General features: G+C 38.7%; 1 protein-coding gene across 1 annotated transcript in view; it reads right to left on the reverse strand.

Moving 5' to 3' along the window:
* LOC137268798 (uncharacterized) overlaps positions 1 to 13595 on the reverse strand; it is a 51720-nt gene that overhangs the window by 6442 nt on the left and 31683 nt on the right. Inside the window, exons 5-8 of the mRNA XM_067803367.1 lie at positions 10169 to 10229; positions 3104 to 3219; positions 2374 to 2482; positions 1747 to 1802 (exon numbers count right to left, since the gene is read on the reverse strand). Of these exons, the coding sequence (XP_067659468.1) occupies positions 1747 to 1802; positions 2374 to 2482; positions 3104 to 3219; positions 10169 to 10229 (342 nt within the window). The remainder of the gene's footprint in view (positions 1 to 1746; positions 1803 to 2373; positions 2483 to 3103; positions 3220 to 10168; positions 10230 to 13595) is intronic.

The raw sequence follows: 13595 nt of genomic DNA on the forward strand, positions 1-13595 counted from the left end.
CGTTTCCATGGAACCCAGAAAATAATAAATCACAAAAACCTGTAAACAGCAAAAGGCACTACATTGGGGGTCTGCCACATATATCTAGCAAATTTTGCTGACAGATATTAAGAACTTTTTGACATGTGCTCCAGAAACAAAACACACCTCTCACTTTTGAGACAAAGTCCGAAGTGTTTCCATGGCAGCCAAGAAACTAAGAAATCATAAAAACCTGTAACTAGCAAAAAGGCACCACAAGCTTCTGTTTGGTATATCTACCAAGTTTTGCAGAAAAATAAAGAACGAATTTTGAGTTCTGCTCCAAAGTCCGAAACATTTCCATTGAAACCGAGAAAATAATATATCACAAAAACCTGTAAGTACCGAAAGGCATCACTTTAGGGTCTGACTCATGTATGTAACAAGTTTTGCAGAAATATATTGAATGGTTTTTGAGTTCTGCTCTGGAAACGAAACACACCTTTCACTTTTGAGACTATGTCCGCAACGTTTCCATGGAAACCGAGAAAATAATAAATCACAAAAACCTGTAAATAGCAAAAGGCATCAATTTAGGTTCTGACTGATATATCTACCAAATATTGCAAAAAAATATTGAACGTTTTTCAGTTCTGCTCCGGAAACGAAGCCCACCCCACCATTAGACTAACACCGAAATGTTCCACGGAAAAACAAAACAAAATAAAATAAAATGCCAAAACTCTGTAAATAGCAAAAAGCACAACTTTAGGTTGAGATTATTATATCTATCAAGTTTGGTCTAAAAATATTGAACGGTTTCTGAGTTCTGCTCCGGAAACAAAATGATTACGAGCAGACAGATGAGGCGTTGACTATATCCCCCCGCATTACATGCTGTGGGGATAACAAATTAATGATCTGGTACCAAGAAAGAGAAAGTGAGTTTGATACTAAATCTTTCATGGGTTCAATAGAAATGGTATTTCATTGAATCGAGTTTAGTATTCTGTTTATTACTCTCCAGCATAAGTGATAGAAACTGTGGCGAAATTGCCTACACTTAGAAATACACTTTCCACAAGTCAAGCAAGGTCTAGCACCATTATGACACCGGCACTATCATTGTGACGTCACAAGTGTAAACCGCTATGACCTCACACATCCAGCGGTATTACACATATTCTGTCTTCAAGGTAGCATAAACGTAACACAGTATGATGATCCAATAAAAGTGGTAATTTTTCAAAACTCCAAAGGGAGATAATTACATTTGGACCTATGTCAGTCTCTTTAGGACTGTGCTGGGTGATGGGGTAGCCTATATGTAAAAGTGTCAGCTCACCATGCTGAAGACCCAGGTTTGATTGCCCTACATTTTTCACCTATATGGGGAATCAAACGTGGGTCTTTGGTGTCATGAGCATATGCTTCAACTACTAGGCTACCCCACTGACCATTCTGGTGTCAATAGTGCCATTATAGTTAACAATCACTTGATTCTGAGCTGAACAATATGTTTTGTTGTAGATTGTCTATCAATGAGATGTGACCAATCAGCACATCTGGTAAGTGGTAAGGGAGATGACTTACATAAAAAGCATGATAGGAAATTGACATGTCCAACTGTATCTGCAAGGGTATCATTACACAAATGTCTCATGGAACAGGGAGGTGAAGAACTCACTAAAGTTGTTGATTACTCTTCTTCATTCTACTGCATCTATCAAATCCATCAATATGCTCTCACCCATTACCCCTGTATTTGGACCGGATGAGACATACCTGAGCTGCAGCAAATATACAGTTGTACCAGTCTTTAGGCAGAGCATTGTCAGATCCTGAAAAGGTGAGGTGACGTGAATGAGATCTTTCAGTGTGATCAAGATTATTTAGAACATGAATACATGAGTGTGTGTGACTGCTTGTTCTAGTGAGGCTTATACCAGTTTCATTGTGCTGCAGTTTGACAGCGATACACCACAGAGACACATTATCCTAGCATGTCAGGCCTTGACATATACCTTTATCACAAAACAAGGCATCAATGAAAACGAACAAACAAGTTAAAAACATGCAACTTCAAGTATTTCGAAGAAAAGGTTGTCAACATTGAGTTTTATCAGTGTTTGAAATATGGGATGGGTTATTATCAACACAGATTTTCAAGTTCACCTGCTGACAGTCTAAAATTCAGACATGTATATGAAGATATTTTCTGGGCATGTAAGTTTTGGTCAGGGCAGGCAATGGGCAGAAATGGGCATCACACTCTGTACCCATGTGGGGAATCAAACCCAAGTCTTTGGGTGATAGAGCAATTGCTTTAACCACTCGGGTACCCTGATGCACCAGATTAAGTAGATCCAAGTTAATCCCTGATCATAGAATATACCCATGATGCCTGCTTACCACATAATGTTGCTGTGGAGACAGAGAAGAAGAGGAATTTAGCGTACAGGACCACCACAAACACAGGATCAGAAACCAGATCTTCCTGGATAAACTTCCATGAATCCGGCTGTGAAATTTAAAGTAAGAATTAACATAAAAGAACAGTATCAGTAATTGAAAAACAATCTTGGAAAAGTGAGTGAGTGGCGTTTACTGATCCTCGATAATCTCCAGGGTATATTTTCTGATAAATCTCCACTATACCCTGAATGCATTGTTGACATGGCCCAATGATTTTATTACCTCCTCATACAGGAAAGATAGACACCTATCTGAAGACTCTATGTGGAACATACACCTATCTAAAGCCTGTATGTAATATGAACACTTATAGGTGGCATATGGGTGAGGTAGGCACCTATCTGAAGCCTCTATGTTGAACAGACACCTATCTGAAGCCTCTATGTGGAACAGACACCTACCTGAAGTCTCTGTGTAAAACAGACATCTACCTGTGCCTGTATGAGGAACAAACATCTATCTGAAGCCTCTATGTGGAACAGACACATATCTGAAGGGTCTATGTTGAACAGACACATACCTGAAGTCTCCATGGAACAGGCACCTACCTTAAGTCAGCATGTGAAACAGACACCTATCTGTGCCTGTATGTGGAACAGACACCTACCTTAAGCCTCTATGTAGAACAGACACCTACCTGAAGCCTCTATGTGGAACAGACACCTACCTGAAGCCTGTATGTGAGTGTATAGAGGCCAGCAAATAGGAAGAGGGAAGATATGTAGCTCTGTGCCAGGACGAAGGCCGTAACTCGATGTCTCAGCAACAACTTGGCCAGCAACACTAAAACCAAGGGTTATTAGGATGAGACAACTGCTTCTTACATGAACACTCAAACTATGAGACAACAGGGAACTGAACAGAACATCACAGTGAAGCTGAGATAGGAAATGACTGAGAGTTGATTGAGGGAGTCAGGTACTACTATCATTGTATGTGAGCATTCATGTCATGTTAATTAATGTGGCAAGGACATTTCCAGTAACACTTAATTTAGGTTATGATGCTGTTTGTTTGAGAACAAAGTCTACATATGAAACACAGGGTACTAAATGACCAGGAATGAACACCAAAGTTTAATTCATAAGTGAAGGAGACATGCCTGGAAACCTGTACTCAAAATGACAAATATGTCCCCATCTACCCTGGGGAGAATGAGGACTATGATTTATGGATATACAACTTCTTTTATTCAGTGAGTGCCACATTTCGACATAGATACTAATGTTGTTGTCAAGCAAATGGTAAAGGGTATTAAATTTATGGAGTGAATATATACATGAATTGAAAATGAGAAATGAGTTGTTTAACTGAGGTCTGGTGTTCCTCGGTTAGAAAACAGGACTCCAAATCAGCCATTGACGACCACATCAGAGACCACCCAGACCACACCATCTGTTGGAACAACATCAAAATCTTAGAAAAGAACCAGTCAAACTACACAATCTGCAAACCACTAGAGGCACTCCACATCAAGAAGATTGAACCAGCGATCAACAGAGATGGGGGCTATCAAATTCCACTCACATATCATCACTTGTTAAAATAACTCTGTACATCAACCCACTTTGTTGTAACAACATTCTACTGGGTTCCAATCTCTTATACCATACTCCTTATTAAGTTCTGGCTTCCCATCAGTTTACGTCAACCCTATTAATTGTATAAACTACTCATTTTCTTATCATTTACTGTAACAACAATTCATGTATGTATTCACTCCATAACTTTAATACCCTTTACCACTGGCTTAACAACGATATTAGTATCTGTAGTATTCTCATAATTGTGAGATGTAGTTGTATGCCTTATAGCATCTGAGGTCACATGATGTAACTTGTGAACTTGCGTACCACGTCAGAATAATAAAGCGGGTGATTGGAACTACTCGCATGTCGTGTGTGTCCCTGAGCAGACATGGATCCCAAGAAGATACTACAATGGCGACGAGGATGGGATGCGTCGTAATGCCTCAAGGGAAGGTGATATACACGCGACATGAACTATGTTAGTGATACGAACTCTCACTAATTGGTGGAACTTCTGAACAGAACTTTGTGTGAGAACTTTTGCACTCATGAAGACGCCATTTATTCTCGTGCATCACATGTATCTCGCCTGTCAGTGTCACGACTCACAGTATGTCGCAAGTTTTGTCTACAGCTGTCTACACCTTTTCAACAGCATGTGTTCAATGTGAATATTATCATATTTGTCATCATGAACTGGGTATTGAGAACATTCTCCATATTTTGTTTAGTCGAACTTGTCTTGACATTCATAAACTTCGACTTTGCCAAACTGTGTAAACAGTGTGTATCCAATATGGCTGAACCTGAACTAGTCGCAGCACCTGTGAACTTTAACGTACATTTACGTCCCCTGCCAGCTCTAAATATGAATTCCACTGATATGAGTAATGAATTTACTGTTTGGATGGAATCTTTTTCTATTTATGAGGTTGCCAGTGGTCTAGAAACACAAGAGGATAAGGTTCGAAGGGCAATATTGTTGCACTGTTTAGGTACTCCATGTCAGAGAATTTTTCTTACATTGCCTGGTCAAAAGGACACTTATGATACTGCTAAAACTGTTTTGAGTGCATACTTCAATCCAAAAAGAAATGCAGTGGCAGAACGTTACAGATTTCGTTCTAGAGCACAAGGGTCAGATGAGAGTATTGATAATTATGTTACTGACTTGAGAGAACTTGCCAAAACTTGTAATTTTGGTGCTTTGCATGATGAAATGATCAGAGATCAGATTGTTGAGAAATGTGCATCGAAACACCTCCGTGAGAAACTTCTGCTGAAGGATGATTTAACTTTGGATTCTGCTCTTAAGGTTGCAAGACTTTATGAGATGGCTATGGAGAATTCTAAAGCTATTGCAGGAATTTCTGTTAACAAAGTTGATGTTAGCTTTACTCAGTCTGGTAATCAGTCTTATAGCCGGTGTTACAGATGTGGTTTTTCAGATCACAAGGCTTCTGAATGTGGTGCTATTAATGCCAACTGTCTGTTCTGTAAAAAGAAGGGTCATCTGGCTAGAGTATGTAAAGCTAGACAGTCAGCTGGTAGTTCAACTCCAGGTAGTAGGTCTAGTTATACATCAAGGTTTCAGTTAGGTAAGTCAAATATTGATAAGCAAGCTCATTCAAAGCAGAAGGCTGTTAAAAAGAAAAAGAAAGGTGGTAAGGTTAAATTTCAGCAACAGAATGATAAGCAGAAATTGAAGGCAGTATTGATTGATGAAACATCTGAATCAGATTCATTTTCAGAAGATGCTGAGTTTGTGTATTACTTTGATTCAGATCTCTGTACTTCTGTGAATGTAAATGGTAGAGATTTGGAGATGTTCTTAGATTCAGGTTCATATAGGAACATAATTTCAGAGGTGACTTATGATAGATATTTCAAACATTTCCCACTTTCTCCTACAGCTAAACATTTTAAAGCTTATGGTCAGAAGCAGCCTATGGAATGTCTTGGTTATTTTGATGTTCTTCTGAAAGTTGGTGATAATCAAAATTAAAGATTTTACTCATACAATCAAGGTTAATGAATCAGTCCCACCGGTTACACAACCGCGTCGTAGGTTACCCTATTCTATGGTGGAAGCAGTCAGTTCTGAGTTAGAGTGATTGTTGATGATATCATTGAAGAAGTACATCATGCTACACCTTGGGTTTCAAATATACATTGTGTCCCAAAACCAAATACTTCTGAGATTAGAGTTTGTTGTGATTTACGTGAGGTCAACAAGGCTGTTGTTCGTGAGAGGTTTCCTATTCCTACTGTAGATGATACACTCTATGCTATGAGATCAGCACGCTACTTTGCCAAGCTTGATTGTAAACGGGGATTTTGGCAGATTTTATTGGCAGAAGAATCTAGAGATTTGACAAGTTTTGTTACACACAGAGGTATCTTTAGATTCAAAAGACTCCCTTTTGGTTTGAATTCAGCTTCTGAAGCATATCAAAAGGCTATGAACTATGTTTTCCATGATATTACAGGTTTGGAGAAATATATTGATGACTTGATTTGTTATGCAGATTCTCTTGAAGAACTTGAAAATTTGCTCAGAAAAGTTTTTAAAAGATGTAGAGAGTACAATTTAAAGCTCAACAAGGACAAGTGTAAACTTGGTATGACAGAGATAGAGGTTTTAGGACATGTGGTTTCTTCTGAAGGTGTCAGACCTAATCCAAAGAAGGTGTCTGCTGTTGAATTAGCTATTCCTCCAGAAAATGTTTCTGAGTTACGTTCATTTTTAGGAGTGTGCAATTACTTGATGAAGTTTATTCCTAGTTTTGCAGATCTGTGTGAACCGTTACGTCTTCTCACTAGAACTGGAGTGAAATGGAGATGGAATGATGTTTGTCAGTCAGCATTTGTATCTTTGAAGAAGGCTATTAGTAAAGCCACATGTTTAGCTTTCTATGATGTTGATGCTCCAATTATTCTGGTTTGTGATGCTAGTCCAGTTGGTTTGGGTTCAGTTTTACTTCAAGAGCAAGATGATGGTAGTTTTCAACCTATCGCATTTGCTAGTCGTTCTTTGACTGAAACTGAGCGTAGGTATTCACAAATAGAACGAGAAGCATTAGGATGTATCTGGTCTGTGGAACATTTCCACAAGTATCTTTGGGGAAGAAGTTTATTTTACAAACAGATCACCGTCCGTTGATTCACATGCTAACTCAAGAGAAAACAGTTCAGTTACCCCCTAGAATTCAAAGATTTGCATGGAAGTTAAATGGATATGATTTCCAAATTAGACACATTGCTGGCAAATCTAATAATGCAGATTTCTTTTCAAGAAAAGCATTATCCAACAATTGTGATAATGTGGCTGACTATTATATCAGATCTGTGGTTGACACATGTGTACTAGATATTGATTCAATTACAATAGATGAAATTAGGAATTGTTCATCCAAAGATGGAGAAATTGTGAAAGTATTAAGTGCTATAAACTCGGTTGATTGGAGTGATGTGTCGGTGGAATATCTGAAGTTCAAGAATGAACTCTCAACATATGACTCAATTCTTTTGAGAGGAGAGAGAATAGTGATTCCTCAATCACTATGGTCGAGAGTTTTGAGTATAGCTCATGAGACACATCAAGGCATAGTACATACTAAACAATTCCTTCGTACAAGATTCTATTGGCCAAAGATGGATTTTGATGTGGAACAACTTGTTAACAAGTGTGCTACCTGTGCTCTGAATCAACCTTTAACAAAATGACACTCCATTACAACCTGTAGATCCAGCACCAAGACCGTGGTCGAAAGTTGGTATAGACATCGTTGGACCTATTGATTCAGCCTACGTGTTAACGTTGATAGATTACTTTTCTTCGTATCCATTTGCAGTGGTGATTAAAGACATTACATCAAGTGCTATCATTGAAGTTTTGGAAAGAATATTTTCTGAACATGGTTTCCCAGAGAGCATAGTTTCAGATAATGGTCGCCAATTTGTGAGCGTACAGTTTGTGAAATATTTGAGAATGGCAGGGATTAAAAATATCCGTTCGTCACCATATTTTCCCAAGAGCAATGGAAAGATCGAACGCTTTCATAGATTCTTGAAGAATGCATTCCGTTCTGCAGCAACTGATGGGAATGACTGGAAACGACAGTTACCCAGAATTCTACAAATGTATAGAGCTACTCCACATCGAGCTACTGGTGAAACTCCAGCTATGTTATTGCTTCATAGGAACATTAAAACTAAATATCCAATGCTGTACTCCTCAAAACCTGATCCATTATTATCAAGGAAACTCTGTTATGCAGAGAAGATGAAGACATATGCAGATGTGAAGAACAGTGTGAAACATCATATGTTTAGTGTTGGTGATCTGGTGTACATTGCTAATTTTGTGCGTGGTAAGTTAACTCCAACGTACAAACCTGTAAAATATGTGATCATCAACAAGAAACAATGTGATACATTCCAGGTTGTGAACTGTGATATCAGTGTAAGAAATGCTAAATTTCTTAAACATGCTCCATGTGAGGATCCAGTGAACTTTGATAATGTTGAGATTCCTGAAGATATGATTCCGAGAAACTTAGTATCAGACAGAACTGAGTCACAAGTACAAGCAACTTCAGTGCCAGAGAACTTTACTGTTCAGCAGGATAACTTGTGTACTGATCTAGCTGTAGATATGAGTACTAATGTGACTGAAACTGAAGAGGAAAATGAACTGAGTGGATCTGCTACACTGTCAGCAGATACTGCTTGTTTAAGAAGATCTCAAAGGACACGTCGTGCTCCTGCATATTTGAAAGACTATGTAAAGAAATGAATATTTGAATGTTTCATATTATGTCATTGTTAGACTTGTATAATAATGAAAGTGGGATATGTTTGATGGTGTATTTATTTGTTGTAACACATTTAGGAATTTATTACATGCTTGATTGGTGGTAGATTTAAATATTTTCAAATATTATGTTTGAAAATAATGGATGTTTTCAGTACTAACTGTGGGAGGATTGTAGTATTCTCATAATTGTGAGATGTAGTTGTATGCCTTATAGCATCTGAGGTCACATGATGTAACTTGTGAACTTGCGTACTACGTCAGAATAATAAAGCGGGTGATTGGAACTACTCGCATGTCGTGTGTGTCCCTGAGCAGACATGGATCCCAAGAAGATACTACAGTATCTATGTCGAAACATCGCTCTCACTGAATAAAAGAAGTTGTATATGCATAAATCATAGTCCTCATTCTTCATCTACTGAACTTCTAGAATGCCCATCAAAGATACTCAAGAAAGGTAACTGACTGCAACATTGCAATCCCAATCCCTGAAAAACAGACTAGAATTTCTTCATGGCTTGCTCATGGCATCACCAGTGGCTGATATGAGTTGTGTTCCTTGAGCAGTTTCTCTCTTTCATATCAACTGCATCTACTTCAAAACAATAGCAGTACCCAGTCAAGATGATCTGATCCAGTTCATCATAAGTTTTTTAATATTCCATATCTTGGACGCTGTGTGCCTGTTCATTGTAGCTTTACACTTCAGCACTGTTCATTACAAACGGCACTTTAGTCTGTAATTAAACTTGTCTGGAGTTACTGAGGAATATTTTTGCTGGATGGCTGGTTGAGTTGTTGTTTTGATTGAGTTGTAGATTTAGTTTTACTCTGCACTCATCAATATTCCAGCTATATATGGTGGTGGTCTGTAAATAATCAGATCTGGACCAGGCAATCATGAGAGCAACATCATAAGCACTGTTTGATGTAACTGGGATACAATCACAGGTGTCAACCAAGTCAGTGAGTCTGACCACTCCATTCCATTAACTGCCTGATAAAAATGTGATACTGAAGACAAATCCTCACCCTGATCTTCATGGGTACTGGTTGGACTAAATGGCCAATCAAAATGAGTCAGTACACCCGAACACAAAATATCTACTGCAATATTGTTCCAGAAGACTTGGAGCGATAATTTTATTGCCTACCTTTGCCAGTGTCAACAAAGGGAGTGGGCACAGCCACGAAAGTTTGTTCACATGGTGACTCAGATTTGGGGAATATGATACAGAGAAATTAACACCCCATCCTGTGGGTTGCCTTTCATAATAAGCAATGGTTACTGATGACAAATTCTAACTGAGATCTTCACGGGTATTGATTGTACTAAAAGTATACTGTACCCATTCTGCTGGCAGTGCCCAAGTCTGCTACTAACCTGATGTATACACAAGTGCAATTAGATTCAACACTTGTAGCAGTATCATGGATGAGGCACTCTGAAAACAAACAGTATTCAAAATTCCAGCAAGAGGCAGGCCAACTTTGGAGAGGGATATTTTAATTTCCATTACAAAAATGTGATAGCAGTATAGTAGTGAGAATAAAACACCACAAAGGCACACCAGGTAAGAAGGCTTAAAACAAGCCAGTTCAGCTCCCAACAACCGCGATTTTGTTTTTGTTTTTGTTTTGTTTTTTTGTCGCTTTGATTTGTCACAGACACTTTTATTTTTCATTGTTCTTTTCTGATCTTATTTTTTCAATTTTTTTTCCTGATTGTTTTTTTCTCTGAAATCCTACAACAACCATTTGGTAGAGCGAGAAACAGTTATGTTTTGGGGTTTTTCCCTACAAGACAATAGCACTTTCAGACAGCAAATGTACACCCTCTTTTGACATTTTTTTTGTACTCCAATTAGAGATATGTAGGTACATAGGTAAAGAGCAAACATGCCAGAAGCCAAACTACTGTGCAAAGCCTATCCCAAGATCCAATCGTCTGAGAGGCAAAGATGAAGTACCACATATCGCAAGCCTGATACACATGAATCTGAGGTGGTATAGACTCTGAGCCACCATGGACAACAACTTTCAAAATGGCAGAGGCCTTCAAGGCCCTAGTGAGAAGTGTCTCCACATCTTGCTTTCTGACTGAGAGAAACAAATCCTGGAACGATGGGGAAACTATTAAGGTCGTTGGGACCTGAATTGGCTTGTTTGAAGTCTTCTAACCTTTTGTACCTTTGCAGTGTTTTCACCCACTACTATACTACTGTTATTCTCATAATATGTAAAGTGTACTCAGATCTGAATATCCCTATAAAATTGATAGTTGGTAGGGAAGTCCTCAATTACCAGGTAATACATGAATAGATACCGCTCTGAAAGGTCAAGGAACCAACTTGAAAATTTTAAGATCCATTCTATATTTATACACTTACGTTATCTCAAGCTAATGACACACTTTATTTTCATCACACTGTATTTGTATCACACATGTTTTATCTACCGAACACAGATCCTTGGCTGTATGAGGGTACGCTTTAACGCGACCCAACTGTCCCTTAACTGCAATACAGGTACCCACTCTACTTCCTCAAACAACACATGGGGTAGAACAAACAATATTTCATGACTGGAGTACACACAACATGTGTCAGCTGTCACATTCAGTTTATTCGAAGGAAATGAATAGTACCAAAAGTAAAACATACTTACATGCATACTTAGAGTGAAACGATACCTTGATATATAATGTTGTTCCAATGATCAAAAATTATAAAAATTTGGTCGAAAGAAGGATTAAAAACAATTAAATGATTATTAAATTAACCATTAAATTTGATGAATATTCATGAACAGACATGTCAAAAAGCGTGAAGGTATGCACACTTTAAAGTTTCACTGTCACCACTTATATTGTCTAATTCCCGTTCCAGTGCCTTTCACTGCATGACAGTAGTATCTAGAAAAATATTACTTAAAAAAAAAAAAGGGGGAAAACCCTAAAAATTGGTAGCTACATTAAAATGTACAATTTTTGCTTATAATTGGAAATTTTAACTATAAATTGTATATTGCAGTTTGACAAGGAATTAATGCCGCCGCCCCACAATTTATCAGGAGACCCCAGTAATCTGGCACGTCCCTGCTTCAAAACTACCCCCCACAGACACATGCTGGATGCTCAACTAGTTTAACGTTCGGGACCGATCTCCCTACTTGCCAAGGTAAGAAAGGACCTAGGAGTGAACGTTTTAACAACCGTTAGGTAATCGGAATTCAACGCTTCACTGACATGATTGCTCAGAAGAGGTCAATAAGCGGAATGTCGATCATCTCTACACGTGCACAAGACTGTCCGCTCAGTCTGTCCAGACATGGGTATGACTGTACACCATGCCCTAGTTCCCTAGGTGTGAACGATCTAGCCCATTTGAACAAAGTACATAAGATATGGATAACATCGATATCGTATATCATGTACATAGCAAGACCGAGAACGCAGAGATGCTTCTCTGCGTGGACGGGTCAATAACACCTACTGCGCCAGGACCAATGGAGTAGTATATACAATGGGGGTTTTAAAACACTTTCAAGAAAAGTCTCTACAAAGCCTTATTTACTAAATAAGGCTTTGGTTGGGTCCTTAGCTCTTGCTACTATTACCCCTACTACTTAACGTGTGTTGGAGGTAACACTGTGCCGTACAGTACGATCAATACACGTTTATATCGATGAAACAGTTTAACGTGAACCGCCTACGATCACTTTGGTGTTCGTAATAAAGGCTTGCTGGGCTTTTTGTATCCCCTGTTCTATGTACTTTTTTTTCTCGTCCTCGCTGATAGCAGACTTACGAGACTTGGATCGAATATCTTGTTTCATTCCGTTATATTTTGTGAGTTCAGAGAGGATTGAACGAAACTCCTCTTCTGAGATCTTACTATCAGAGAGTGCCGTGGAAATACGCTCACTCACTGTGTTCAGCTTTGCTTCAGCCAGAACCCTGATCTCGTCGTGTTTCAATGCCTTACGATGAAGTCTGCGTGATACTAACTTAAGCGCCAACCCTGCCAACCCTGCCACCCCAGCTGTTATTTCAATACCTAGCACTATAGGTGCGGCCACGATGGTAGCTAACAACCCAACGCCTGCCGCCCCTAGTCCCATGCTGGTTGCCATAAGGGTAGTGTCAGCCCCGTCCACGATATTGAAAGCTCTATTGTACTTTTTACATAGTGCTTTCCGCGTGTCACGGTCTTGTTCTAGTTGACATTTCACATCACATAACTGCCTCAAGCGGAACCCATCTACGGTTTCCAGCGTCTTCGCTACTTCCTCTACGACTGGGTACAGACCCATCCTATAATATATATTTTGAAAGATATTTTAATTGGGTTTCAGTTAATAGTCTTTCAATGTATTTGAAGTCTACAAGATCTAGCTTATTAGTCAGGGTAATAGGTGAGAGGCTAATAGAATTTCCTGTTGTAATAAAAACCCCACTGAGGCTTATTAAGCGGTTTATAGGGTCCGCATAGGTATCCCGTTGTATAACAATACGACAATATTGGTCTAGGTGTTCGTCAAACCAGTGCATTGACACCCCAGGTAAAATTTGGTGTACTCTTGAGGTGTTTTCATTGTCTAAATAGGAAAAGAAGACTTCTATGATGAGTGTGAAAGGGGGGAATATTCTATCAAGATATCTACTATAAAAATTATTGCTAAATGTTAATTTATTTTTTGCTACAGACTTTAACATATTTTTTTCGATACCAAGAGTTATCATGTATAATTCACTCTCCGAAATGAAATCCCCAGGCCAGATACCGTTATTCCTAATCTTAGAGACCAAC

This window comes from Haliotis asinina, chromosome 16 (assembly GCF_037392515.1).
Source record: "Haliotis asinina isolate JCU_RB_2024 chromosome 16, JCU_Hal_asi_v2, whole genome shotgun sequence".
Classification (NCBI taxonomy): domain Eukaryota; kingdom Metazoa; phylum Mollusca; class Gastropoda; order Lepetellida; family Haliotidae; genus Haliotis; species Haliotis asinina.